This window comes from Microcaecilia unicolor, unplaced genomic scaffold (assembly GCF_901765095.1).
Source record: "Microcaecilia unicolor unplaced genomic scaffold, aMicUni1.1, whole genome shotgun sequence".
Taxonomy (NCBI): Eukaryota; Metazoa; Chordata; class Amphibia; order Gymnophiona; family Siphonopidae; genus Microcaecilia; species Microcaecilia unicolor.
In genome coordinates this window covers 305,770-318,743 of record NW_021963914.1, presented here as the reverse complement: position 1 = coordinate 318,743, position 12,974 = coordinate 305,770, and the positions used below count along the sequence as shown (strand labels likewise).

General features: G+C 46.1%; 3 protein-coding genes across 3 annotated transcripts; 2 read left to right on the top strand and 1 right to left on the bottom strand.

The window, feature by feature from the left end:
• The first annotated feature begins 5,142 nt into the window (after positions 1-5,142).
• On the top strand, positions 5,143-5,479 carry LOC115459742 (histone H4). Its single transcript, XM_030189543.1, has one exon. The coding sequence runs from the start codon at positions 5,143-5,145 to the stop codon at positions 5,452-5,454; it is 312 nt and encodes a 103-aa protein (XP_030045403.1). The 3' UTR covers positions 5,455-5,479.
• Positions 5,480-5,836: 357 nt separating this feature from the next.
• Positions 5,837-6,225, bottom strand: LOC115459735 (histone H2B type 2-E). The gene has a single exon (XM_030189537.1). The coding sequence runs from the start codon at positions 6,222-6,224 to the stop codon at positions 5,844-5,846; it is 381 nt and encodes a 126-aa protein (XP_030045397.1). The 5' UTR covers position 6,225; the 3' UTR covers positions 5,837-5,843.
• Positions 6,226-6,566: 341 nt separating this feature from the next.
• LOC115459724 (histone H2A type 1-E-like) lies at positions 6,567-7,073 on the top strand. The gene has a single exon (XM_030189525.1). It carries the CDS (start codon positions 6,572-6,574, stop codon positions 6,962-6,964), a length of 393 nt encoding a protein of 130 aa, XP_030045385.1. The 5' UTR covers positions 6,567-6,571; the 3' UTR covers positions 6,965-7,073.
• The last annotated feature ends 5,901 nt before the right edge of the window (positions 7,074-12,974 follow it).

Sequence of the window (12,974 nt, the reverse complement as noted above, 5' to 3'; positions counted from 1 at the left end):
AAGAAAGCGCCGGCAAACCTCCTCATCGACGTCGCGTCGGGTCTTCCCTCACTGGGTCCCGCCCTCGAGGGGGCGGGACCCAGTGAGAGAAGACCTGACACGACGTCGACGAGGAGATTTGCCGCTTTCTTTTACAAGCAGGCAGGGCAGACGCGAAGCGCTGCCTGCCATGCTGCTTTTCAAATTTTTCTTAAAGCCCCGGATGGAGGCAGGAGATGAGGGCTGTCGTCGAAGGTGGTAGGTGGGTCGAGTTGGGGGGGGGCTTAGATGGGCGAGGAGGACTGGGGAGGAGGGTTTCAGATGGGAGAAGGGGACTGGAGAGGGGGGCCTCAGATGGGAGAAGAGGGGAGAAGGGGACTGGGCTGGGGAGAAGGGGGATGGGGTCTCAGATGGGAGAAGGGGACGTGGGGAGGGGGGTCTCAGATGGGAGAAGAGGACTGGGCTGGGGAGAAAGGGATGGGGGTCTCAGATGGGAGAAGGGGACGGGGAGGGGGGTGTCAGATGGGAGAAGGGGACGTGGGGAGGGGAGGGGGTCTCAGATGGGAGAAGAGGGGAGAAGGGGACTGGGGTGGGGAGGGGGATCTCAGATGGGAGAAGAGGGGAGAAGGGGGGTGGGGAAGGGGCCATGCGAGAAAATGGGAACCATGCCTGGGGCTGGTGGGAAAATGGGTCGGGCTGAAAAGGGGTCCCTAATGCAAGGCATGTGGATGAAGGGGGCTGGAACTGGGGGCTGAAAAGGAGGGTAGGTGGGATAAGGGGGCTAGTACTGGAACTGAGGGCTGAAAAGGGGCAGGGGCTGAAGCTGGGGGGACTGGGGGCTGAAAAGGGGACAGGGAGAAGTGGCTGGGGCTGAAGCTTGGGACTGGTGAGAGAAAAGGGCTGGGGCTGAAACTGCGGACTGGTGGGATAGTGGGGCTGAAAAGGGGGAGCAAGTGGGAGATGTGGGCTGGGGCTAGAACTAGGGGCAGGTGGGATAAGAGGGCTGGAACTGGGGACTGAAAAAAGGGGCAGAGAGAGAGAGAGAGAGAGAGAGAGGGGACAGACGATGGATGGATGGATGGATGGGGGGAGAGGGAGGGCAGACCCTGGATGGATGGGGGGGGGGGGGAGGGAGGGCAGAAAGTGAATGGAAGGGGGAGAGAGAGGGCAGACAGTGAATGGAAGGGGCAGGGAGAGAGGGCAGACATTGGATGGAGGGGACAGCAGAGAGGGCAGACACTGGATGGCAGAGAAAGAACGAAGACAGATGCTGGATGGAAGGAAGACAGTGAAAAGAAGATGAGGAAAGCAGAAACCAGAGACAACAAACTGTAAATAAAATATATATTTTTGTTTTTTTTTTTGCTTTAGGATAAAGTAGTATTGTAGCTGTGTTAATAAATGTTTATAATAGAACATGTAAATAAGGTAATCTTTTTATTGGACTGATTTTAATACATTTTTGACTAACTTTCGGAGAACAAAACCCCCCTCCTCAGGTCAGGTTAGGACACTGTAACACACTATACTGTATTGACCTGAGGAAGAAGGTGTTGGCCTCTGACAGCTAAATGTATTAGTCCAATAAAATGGTATTTTATTTTCTATATTTGTTTTATTTCTATTTGTTAATTTGTAAAGTGGTGATTGGTATTTGTTAGTTTTTTTCCAAATTTACATCTGCTGTCTTTATATTTTGCACAGTACTAGGGGACATTTTCTGTTTCTGTGGTGTTGCATTGTATGCAGAGTCTGGCATCTTGGGGGTTCAGTTTAATTTTTGACTAAATAGAAAGTTTATGAATCTCTGCTTAAAACTCACCTCTTCAATGCTGCCTTCGGCGCCTAACCGCTTGAGAAATATAGAATGCCCCAATCTATCCACCCTATCAGATTAACTGTTCACTTGTCCTCTAGATTGTACACTTGTCTTTAGATTATTCTCTTGTCTTTTAGATTGTAAGCTCTTTGAGCAGGGACTTGTTTGTGCATTTTGTGCCACGCCTCCAGAGTCTAATCACGGCTGGGCACTACTCACACAAATGCAATCTCCTCGACCACGGCACCTTAAAAGAACCAGACAACTGGTAGCACTACTTAGACTGCAACAAAGACAAAAAGAGACCAAGGAAGCGCTTCCTGGGTTTAACACAGGTTTATTTAATTATCCAGAGATTAGGATAAAAAAAATAAGAAAATATTCAAGTATAGTCTAGTATAGAAAAGAGGAGAAAAAACATGAAAGGACAATGGAAATGATCAGGTCAGGCTCTCCATCCCCTGGCATGGGGCAGAGTGCACTAGACACTGACCAACTTCTTATCTGGCAAAGACATAATATATAGAGTTTCTTTTCCCTTACAAGACAAAAAGGGAGCACAAGGGGGAGGGGTTGTCACACCCCCTTAGTTAGCACCTTACAGTCAGTCAGGATCTCCTGTCATAAGTACATAAGTACATAAGTAGTGCCATACTGGGAAAGACCAAAGGTCCATCTAGCCCAGCATCCTGTCACCGACAGTGGCCAATCCAGGTCAAGGGCACCTGGCACGCTCCCCAAACGTAAAAACATTCCAGACAAGTTATACCTAAAAATGCGGAATTTTTCCAAGTCCATTTAATAGCGGTCTATGGACTTGTCCTTTAGGAATCTATCTAACCCCTTTTTAAACTCCGTCAAGCTAACCGCCCGTACCACGTTCTCCGGCAACGAATTCCAGAGTCTAATTACACGTTGGGTGAAGAAAAATTTTCTCCGATTCGTTTTAAATTTACCACACTGTAGCTTCAACTCATGCCCTCTAGTCCTAGTATTTTTGGATAGCGTGAACAGTCGCTTCACATCCACCCGATCCATTCCACTCATTATTTTATACACTTCTATCATATCTCCCCTCAGCCGTCTCTTCTCCAAGCTAAAAAGCCCTAGCCTTCTCAGCCTCTCTTCATAGGAAAGTCGTCCCATCTGTCAATAAAGAAATACATAGCATCTGTTTTGAGAAAAACATCTGGTCTGTTTGTCCATCTTTACAGCTTTTCTCAAACAAGGATATATTTCTCAGAACCTATGATCTAACTACTGCTTCCTTATAGAGGTAGGTGTTAGATTTCTTTCTTGCCAGTTTATGTCATGTTGCTGCCTGTCATAAAACCTCTACCACTTGGTTCCACAGTGTTTGTTTCTCAGAGAGAGACACAGTGTTTGATCTCTTCTGCAAGGTGTTTACCTGCTATGTCTCCACATAGTTGAAAAGAAGGTAATTCTCTCCTGGGTTGAAGAAGCCTTACTTCCAAGGGGCATGGGAAAAGAATTCTGTCACCTGAATTTCCCTGAGACCAGTCACACTTAATGGGTGAGATTGGGGGCAATTCAGCTTTACAATTCACCTGGCTTGGCAAGAGGGGGGAGGTAAAGTGTAATTGCTATTCCAGCAAGCTCTGTTTCTCATGATTTGGAAGGAGAGAAGCCTTCATTCCTCTCTGTCCAATATGAGAAAATTAATTCTGTATATTAAATATTTGGAGGCCTTCCACCTCTATATTAAATATTTGGAGGCCTTCCACCTCCTACAACAGACTGTCCTTCTATGTTTAAATTGTACAGCGCTGCGTAACCCTAGCAGCGCTTTAGAAATGTTAGTAGTAGTAGTAGTATGATTACTTGTTCTATAGTGGGTTAGGGTGTATCTGTGTTTGTGAAAAAGATATGACTTTCAGTTGGCATTGATTGTGCAGGATTGACGATCTGTACTATCTGTCTGGTTTCGTTTTACAATAGGTGAATTGATGTTCTAGTGCTCACTGTAGTGTTTAAGATTTTTTTTTCCATGTGTGACTCATAGAAATGACTGCTTATGGTATGGTAGAATTGCTCTATAGGTCCTGAGTGTTTTGTATTCTCGGTATGCCTAGTAATGGATTTTGGAGGGGGGGTGTTAAAAAATGACCGACCCCAGGTGTCAACTACCCTAGGTACGCCACTGTGGAGTTGGTTCCATATAAGCATTGCCAGGAAATAAAAAACACTCTGCTGTGTAGTAGCAAGCCGTACCAACGATGGGGATGGAAGAACAAGGAAGAACAGTTAAGGAAGCCAAATAACTGGGGGAGTAATCACGAAAAGTCCTGAAAGTAGAAGAAGCTTGTACTGTAATCAAAAGACAATGGATAACCAAAGCAGAGCAGCAAATAGGGAAGAGATGCACTCAAATTTACAGGCACCTCATAAGAAACAAAAGAATAGCCATACTGGGTCAGACTAATCATCCATCTAGCCCAGTTTCCTGTTTCCAGCAGTAGGCAATCCAGGTCACAAGTACCTGGCAGAAACATAAATAGTAGCATCATTCCATGAGACCAGTTCCAGGGCTTGCAGTGGCTTCCCCATGTCTGTCTCAATACTAGACTATGGACTTTTCCTCCAAAAGTTGTCCAAACCTTTTTTAAACCCAGATATCTAGTTCTGCAAGTAAGTGAACATTAAGGCCTGTGGTTTACTGCACACAATACTGGTTGTGCTCTAAATCCGGACGTGACATTAGAGTTATGCTTTCTTGCATTGCTGCACCCCCAGTTGCAGAGTCGTCTTGGAATTTAAATCGTGGCCTCCCTGCTCTCTGGAGTGTCCTTTGTGAGGCAAATTTGATATGATTGGTATTACCAATTTTTGTTCCACATTTTTCCTGAAAGCAGATAAATAGTCTGCTAATACCACACTTGAGAATACTGGAAAAATAAATCAGTTTAAAGCAGTAATGGGAAAAACAAGTAGAGAACAAAAGAAGTTTTAGTATGGAATGAGTGGAGACTGGGGAAGGGCAGGTTAGATGGTACTTTATATGTCCCTACTTCTCCTCATATCCCATGTAAATATCCTTCACGAGGCTTCCAATATACCAACATTTTATGTGAACGGTATGTACACATAAAATATACATCCCGCATAGGATCAGTTAAGTTCATTTCTCTTCCTCTCACATGAAACCTTAAAAAAGTTGAAGAATAAACACCGAGTGGGAGGAACGAATTGTGGGGGAGGGGAGGATTCAGCAGTCCCGCTTTTGTTTCAGAATCCAGTTCTCCATAAGGTCCGCTTGACGTCTATATTAGTTGGACATCTCTCTTTTTGTTATTCTGTAGAGCTTTTCACTTTACAGGCTAAAAATGTCTGGTCGTGGTAAAGGTGGGAAGGGTTTAGGGAAAGGGGGCGCTAAGCGGCATAGGAAGGTGTTACGCGATAACATCCAGGGGATCACAAAGCCCGCTATCCGGCGCTTGGCTCGCCGAGGCGGAGTCAAGCGTATCTCCGGTCTCATCTACGAAGAGACTCGTGGGGTGCTGAAAGTTTTCTTGGAGAATGTTATCCGAGACGCCGTCACCTATACTGAGCACGCCAAGAGAAAGACAGTAACAGCTATGGATGTGGTGTATGCCCTGAAGCGCCAGGGCCGTACCCTGTATGGTTTCGGAGGCTAAAGGACCTGACTCTTATTTGAATCTATCCAACCAACTCAAAGGCTCTTTTAAGAGCCACCCACACTTTCAATAACAGAGCTGTGATATTAGCTTTTTCTTTATTTTGTCCGTATGTATGAAGAATTTTAGAACACGGTAGTTACGATAGCCAGTTCTGCGGCCAAAAGGGAAGGTTGTTATATTTCCGAGTGTGTTTGTGTGTGGGAAAGACTCCTTTTTAACTCTGTAATATCTCCTTTCCTCTTCAGCAATAAGGTAAAGGAGTAGTGGTAGTGTTGGGCCAGCCTTACTCGTGCAGCAAAATTTTAGCACTTTAGGTGGAGCAAGTTGGGTGGCTCTGAAAAGAGCCTTTGGGTTGTGTGTGCGGAAGCTGTAGGCTGAGCCCGCCATTACTTGGAGCTGGTGTACTTGGTGACGGCCTTGGTACCCTCGGACACGGCGTGCTTGGCCAGCTCACCGGGTAGCAGCAGACGCACTGCGGTTTGAATTTCCCTGGAAGTGATGGTAGAGCGCTTGTTATAGTGAGCCAGGCGGGAGGCTTCTCCAGCGATGCGCTCAAAGATGTCATTCACGAAGGAATTCATGATGTTCATGGCTTTGGATGAAATGCCGGTGTCGGGATGAACCTGCTTCAGCACTTTATACACATAGATAGCGTAGCTCTCCTTCCTGCTTCTCTTGCGCTTTTTGCCGTCCTTTTTCTGGGTCTTGCTAACTGCTTTCTTCGATCCCTTTTTGGGCGCGGGAGCAGATTTGGCTGGTTCAGGCATGGCCACAAGCTCAAAGTCGCTATCTAAAATAGACAAAGCAAAGAATCGTACTAGACTAGTAGTGGAAAAGCTTGTTCGGATGGCAATTTATAGGGTCCCCATTCAAATTGCTGGCGCTGAGTTTCTCTCCTTGCTTTTTGGTCTAGACCAATGAAACGTCATCAGACCGCCTGGCAGCCCTGGGATTGGCCTATTTGCCTGCCCATTATGATAATAGCGGAGACAGGCAGGTTTCAGGACGGTCGGTTCTTAACCAATCGCGAAGGAGTGTAAGAAACAGTGGTAGAGAGTATAAAAGCGGTTCGATCTGTGAAAGTTTCAACTATTTCTTCTAAAAACTGATCGAAATGTCTGGACGTGGCAAGCAAGGGGGTAAAGCTCGGGCCAAGGCTAAGACTCGCTCGTCCCGAGCGGGGCTGCAGTTCCCCGTAGGTCGCGTGCACAGACTGCTGCGGAAAGGTAATTACGCTGAGCGTGTGGGCGCCGGCGCCCCAGTCTATCTGGCGGCAGTGCTGGAATATCTGACCGCCGAGATCCTCGAACTGGCTGGTAATGCTGCGCGCGATAACAAGAAGACCCGCATCATCCCCAGGCACTTGCAGCTGGCCATCCGCAACGACGAAGAGCTGAACAAACTGCTGGGGAGAGTCACCATCGCGCAGGGCGGCGTCCTGCCCAACATCCAGGCGGTTCTTCTGCCAAAGAAAACCGAGAGTCACAAGGCGGCCAAGAGCAAGTAAAGCTGTCCCGCAGAGAGGACGAAACCAGGAACCCAAAAGGCTCTTTTCAGAGCCACCTACTTTTTCTCGTAAAGAGCCAGATTTCAGCGGAGTATCGCCTTTAAATAAAATCAGGAATCCTTTATTAAGTGTTTCTCTAGGTTAGGTATTTCCCCTTAGAGGCTGGTGATAATAGCCCTGAGTACCTGACTAGTGAGCTTTTCGTTTTAATGAGATAATTCCTTGGCGCGACAGGGACAGCTAATAAAATAGGCGGGAAAAGAAATCAATGATTGGAAAACACATGGAGTTTAAAAAAAGAAAAGGTATGCCGGGAATTCTGAGACGACCAGTGAAGACAGAAAAATTGAAATAAAAGCTCCTAATGCAGAGCAGCAGCTTTTGGACAGGTCCCCTCTCTACTAACTCCCGGCAGCAGATTATGGAGGACCAGCAGGTAAAAGCTTTTCAGTCTGGTCGCATCAAGGTCAGTCACTTTTCTCAATAGCAACCAAGGGTACCTCTGTTGAGGAATTTGTGTCTCAGGTACACAACAGAATGCTCTTCTCCTTATCGGTTTGTTTGCCCAAGTGCAATTCTAATGGCATAATCTGAGCTGTAAGTGAGTATCACGAGTTTTAAGATGAAGTTCAGCATTTGCCAGTACTGGAGCAGTCACCAATGCAGGTCTTTGGAGCTGAAAAGAGCGCTTTACCTTCTGGTGACCAAGAGGATAGCTTCTTCTTAGTCAGGGATTTGGCTATTACATAATTCTGGGGGTCAAACCTCAATTATGGTCTGCTGTCTCCATAAGAGAGAATTTGTCATTAAACAAGACAAAGATCCATAGCAGATTGCTTCTGGACGACCTGACAGTTCATCAGCGTAGATGGTTCATTGAAAGCTCTTTGTCTGATGCACATCATTAGTCTACACAAAAGTGGCTACTATTACCTCTTGTGGGAAGAAGAATTATGGGGAAAATATCTCATTTATTTTCCTTTTCATGCACTTCTCAGTCTCGGCAAACCCTCAATGAGCTGTATAATTAAATGCTTTGTGATTGTCCAAATCTACATTATGAACAGCAAAGTGCATAAGTTCCCGGTTTAGCGATGAAAAGGCATCAGGCGCTTTTCCCATCTCTGCATCTCCGAGCAGCCCACCATTCATATGGGACGTCACTTGTGAGTTATCACATACAGAGCTTGTGAGGTCTCTCAGAGTGCAACTTTCTCCTCCCATTGTTCTCTTATTAGGTCAGTGGGGATCCTTCAACCTCTTGCCATAAAGTATTTAACCAGTGGAGCTGGGACTGACTTACCTATGTCTTACTGTAACCCCCACTCCAAGAACCTACTATTACACACCTTAGGTTAAAGTGAACCCCTCACCCTCTCATAGCTTTCCTTCTTCAGCACACTAATTGGCAGTAAACAGTAGTCCTCAGTTTCATTTATTACCAATTGTAGAAATTGGTAAGAAGAAAATTTGAACAGTAGCAACCCCAGCTACACTTAAAATATTATGGCACAAACATTCATACACACTGGATTCTCAACTTGCCAGTCTTGAATTTCATAGCTCCACCTTGACAGCAAAAGTCCTGGAGCAGGCATTGGACCCATGCCCGGTAACCAGGTCTTGCAACCCACCATAATAAAACATATCTTGAATCTCACTTCTTGCTATGACTCGTACCTCACGAGTCACAACCCCTATAAACTCTGGTGTCCACCCACTGTGACAACCCTAACCCCCCCATACCTAAACACATACACACACACCCACACCCTTCCCATCAGTTCAGAAACCAGGCCCAGGACAAAAGGAGGGAGGGGGGGTGGGCAAGCCTCCTTCAAGGCGCTGGAAAGCCCTGATCCACAGAGTGAGCTGCTTAAGTATTCTTGCCCCACAGCCCACCCCTCAAGGACACGTGCCCAATGGGGTCAAGAGGGTCTGGCGAGAATTGGCATTTGACCTAAAATTCCGGAGGCTGGCTTGATCACAGAAGCAGAAACCCAAACCAAATACCCTCAGCTGTATTTTTCTTGGACACCAGCCTGGGCAACCACTAAAAGATAACTACAAACAAAACAAACAATCTTGGCATGTTAGCAACTGTTTATTCTTACAAAATTAGCAGCAAAGCAGAAACTAGTTCCTTAGCAATAATAAGCAGGGGCAAATTGGATACATAAGCAAAAGGGAAAAACAGCAAGTGAGGCAGGTACTAAGCCTCTGGCTCCCCAGAGACCCAGGACTGTCAGTGCCCTCCCTCGCCTTTCAGATCTGGCACTTATATAGAGTTTCTCAGCCCCAAAACATAAAGAACTGGTTTTTCAAGAATGCATCATCTAGGATATGTCATTGCTTTGGCATAATTGCCAAAAGGTACATAAAACGATTGCAGTTCCTTAAAAGATACATTTCAGTCCTTTTGTTAATTAAACACATCCTCAGTAAAGGAACCCTTATCTCACTTCAAAGGGTCAAGGTCCAGTTCTCACAGAGTCCCCACACTCAATATGTCTTTTCCTCCTTTGCTTTAAGGCCAAACAGGAATCCTGTGGCCACTTCCCCATGTCCATCTCCTTGCTGCCTTCAAATGGCAATTAGTTCTCAACAGATGAAAACCTGCTGCATTCAAATAGTCTCCAAATGGCCTCTTTGAACACACTTATCCAAAACAGTGAATTGCAAGATTGCCTTTCAAATACATGGTCGGAAGAGGGGTAGAAGGGGGCTGCTTGTTTTTGTAATCCACAGAAGAACAAATGTCTCCACGATCTGTACATTAGGGTTTTTCCTTTAGGAAGCCGTCCAAACCTTTTTTTAAACTCCACTAAGCTAACCGCCTTTACTACATTCTCTGGCAACGAATTCGGAAGTTTAATTACAAGATGAGTGAAGAAATATTTTCTCCGATTCGTTTTAAATGTACTACATTGTAGCTTCAACGCATGCCCCCTAGTCCTCATATTTTTGGAAAGCGTAAACAGACACTTAGCATCTACCCGTTCAACTCCACTCATTATTTTATAGACCTCTATCATATCTCACCTCAGCCGCCTTTTCTCCAAGCTGAAGAGCCCTAGCCGCTTTAGCCTTTCCTCATAGGGAAATCGTCCCATCCACTCTATCATTTTTGTTGCCATTCTCTGCACCTTTTCTAATTCCACTATATATTTCTTGAGATGCTGCGACCAGAATTGAACACAATATTACAGGTGCGGTCGCACCATGGAGCGATACAAAGGTATTATAATATATTTTTCACTCCTTTCCTAATAGTACCCAACAATCTATTTGCTTTCTAAGCCGCAGCAGCACACTGAGCAGAAGGTTTCAAGGTATCATCAACGACGACACCTAGATCCCTTTCTTGGTCCGTGACTCCTAACGTGGAACCTTGCATGATGAAACTATAATTCAGGTTCCTCTTTCCCACATGCATCACTTTGCAATTGCTCACATTAAACGTCATCTGCCATTTAGACACCCAGTCTCTTAAGGTCTTCTTGTAATTTTTCACAATCCTCCCGCGATTTAAGAACTTTGAATAACTTTGTGTCATCAGCAAATTTAATTACCTCACTAGTTACTCCCATCTCTAGGTCATTTATAAATATGTTAAAAAACAGCGGTCCCAGCACAGAGCCCTGGGGAACCCCACTAACTACCCTTCTCCATTGGGAATACTGACCATTTAACCCTACTCTCTGTTTTCTATCTTTTAACCAGTTTTTAATCTACAATACTACCTCCCAGTGTCTTTGCAAGGGCGGCTGCCACCCGGGGCGGTTCGCCGCTGTGCACACACCCCTCGGCGCATCAACACCCCCCTGGGTGCAGCACGACACCCCCCTCGGTGCATCGATACCCCCCCCTTGGCGCATCAACACCCTCCCCCCCCTCCCAGAGTGCATTCTTACCTGCTGGGAGCTGCGTCGGTTCCGCTGGTTCCCTGCTCTCTCTGCCCCAGAACAGGAAGTAACCTGTTCCGGGGCAGAGGGAGCTGGGAACCAGCGGAGCCGACACCCTCCCCCCAGTGGCGTGCACCCGGTGTGCACCACCCCTCCCACTCCACTGCTACCTCCTATCCCATGCCTCCAATTTCCTCTGGAGTCTTTTATGAGGTGCTTTGTCAAACGCCTTCTGAAAATCCAGATAAACAATATCAACCGGCTCACCTTTAGCCACGTGTTTGTTCACCCCTTCAAAGAAATGTAGTAGATTGGTGAGGCAAGGTTTCCCTTCACTAAATCCAGGTTGACTTTGTCTCATAAGCACATAAGCAGCGCCACGCTGGGAAAAGACCAAAGGTCCATCAAGCCCAGCACTCTGTCTCCGATAGCGGACAATCCAGGGCCCAAGATCAATGGACTTTTCCTTCATTAATCCATGCTTTTGAATATGTTCTGTAATTTTGTTCTTAATAATAGTCTCTACCATTTTGCCTGGCAACGACATCAGACTCACCGGTCTATAATTTCCTGGATCCCTTCTGGAACCTTTTTAAAAAATCGGCGTTACATTGACCACCCTCCAATCTTCCGTTACCACGCTCAATTTTAAGGATAAATTACATATTACTAACAATAGCTCCGTAAGCTCATTTTTCAGTTCTATCAGTACTCTGGGATGAATACCATCCGGTCCAGGAAATTTGCTACTCTTCAGTTTGTAGAAATGCCCCGTTACATCCTCCAGGTTTACAGAGAATTCATTAAGTTTCTCCAACTCGTCAGCTTCGAACACCATCTCTGGCACCGGTATCCCACCCAAATCTTCCTCGGTGAAGACCGAAGCAAAGAATTCATTTAATTTCTCCGCTACGGCTTTGTCTTATCTGATCGCCCCTTTTACTCCTTGCTCATCTAGCGGTCAATTTTGTTACATTTCATTCAGGTTTCTGGAGTCAAATTACATGATTTTCCAATGCAAGTTTTCTCTCACTAAACCACATCTTTTAATCCCTTGATCAGAGTAATTAGGCAATTCTGCACACAGTTTGAAATGTCATCACATGTAAATTAGTAGATGACGGCAGAAAAAGACCTGCACGGTCCATCCAGTCTGCCCAACAAGATAAACTCATATGTGTATACCTTACCTTGATTTGTACCTGTCTTTTTCAGGGCACAGATCCTAAAAGTCTGCCCAGCACTATCCCCGCCTCCCAATCACCAGCCCCGCCTCCCACCACCTACTCTGGCACAGACCCTATAAGTCTGCCCAGCACTATTCCCCGCCTCCCAACCACCAGTCCCGCCTCCCACCACTGGCTCTGGCACAGACGTCTGCCCACCACTATCCTCGCCTCCCAACCACCAACCCCTCCTCTTCCCACCGGCTCCGCCACCCAATTTCGGCTAAGCTTCTGAGGATCCATTCCTTCTGCACAGGATTCCTTTATGTATATCCCACGCATGTTTGAATTCCGTTACCGTTTTCATCTCCACCACCTCCCGTGGGAAGGCATTCCAAGCATCCACCACTCTCTCTGTGAAAAAAATACTTCCTGACATCTTTTTTTGAGTCTGCCCCCCTTCAATCTCATTTCATGTCCTCTCGTTCTACCGCCTTCCCATCTCTGGAAAAGATTTGTTTGTGGATTAACACCTTTCAAATATTTAAAGGTCAGCAAGTCTCTCCTCATACGTCTTGGAAAGCAAATCTCATACCAATCTCGTAGCTTTTCTTTGCACCGCTTCAATTTTTTTTTACATCCTTAGCAACCGTCTCCAGAACTGAACACGATACTCCAGATGAGGCCTCACCAATTACTTGTACAGGGGCATCAACACTTCCTTTCTTCTGCTGGTCACACCTCGCAGCCTAGCAACCTTCTAGCTACATCCAGTACATTCATTCGTTCTCTGGATTCTCACTCACACGCAGATATGTTAAGTATCGTTCAAGCTGGCAACACTCTCGAATAGCTGCTGTGCTGTTTCATATATGCTGAGCGAAAAAGTGGCAACGTTTGAAAAGGCCGCCCTGTTCAGGGATTGGTCAGAAAAGTTTC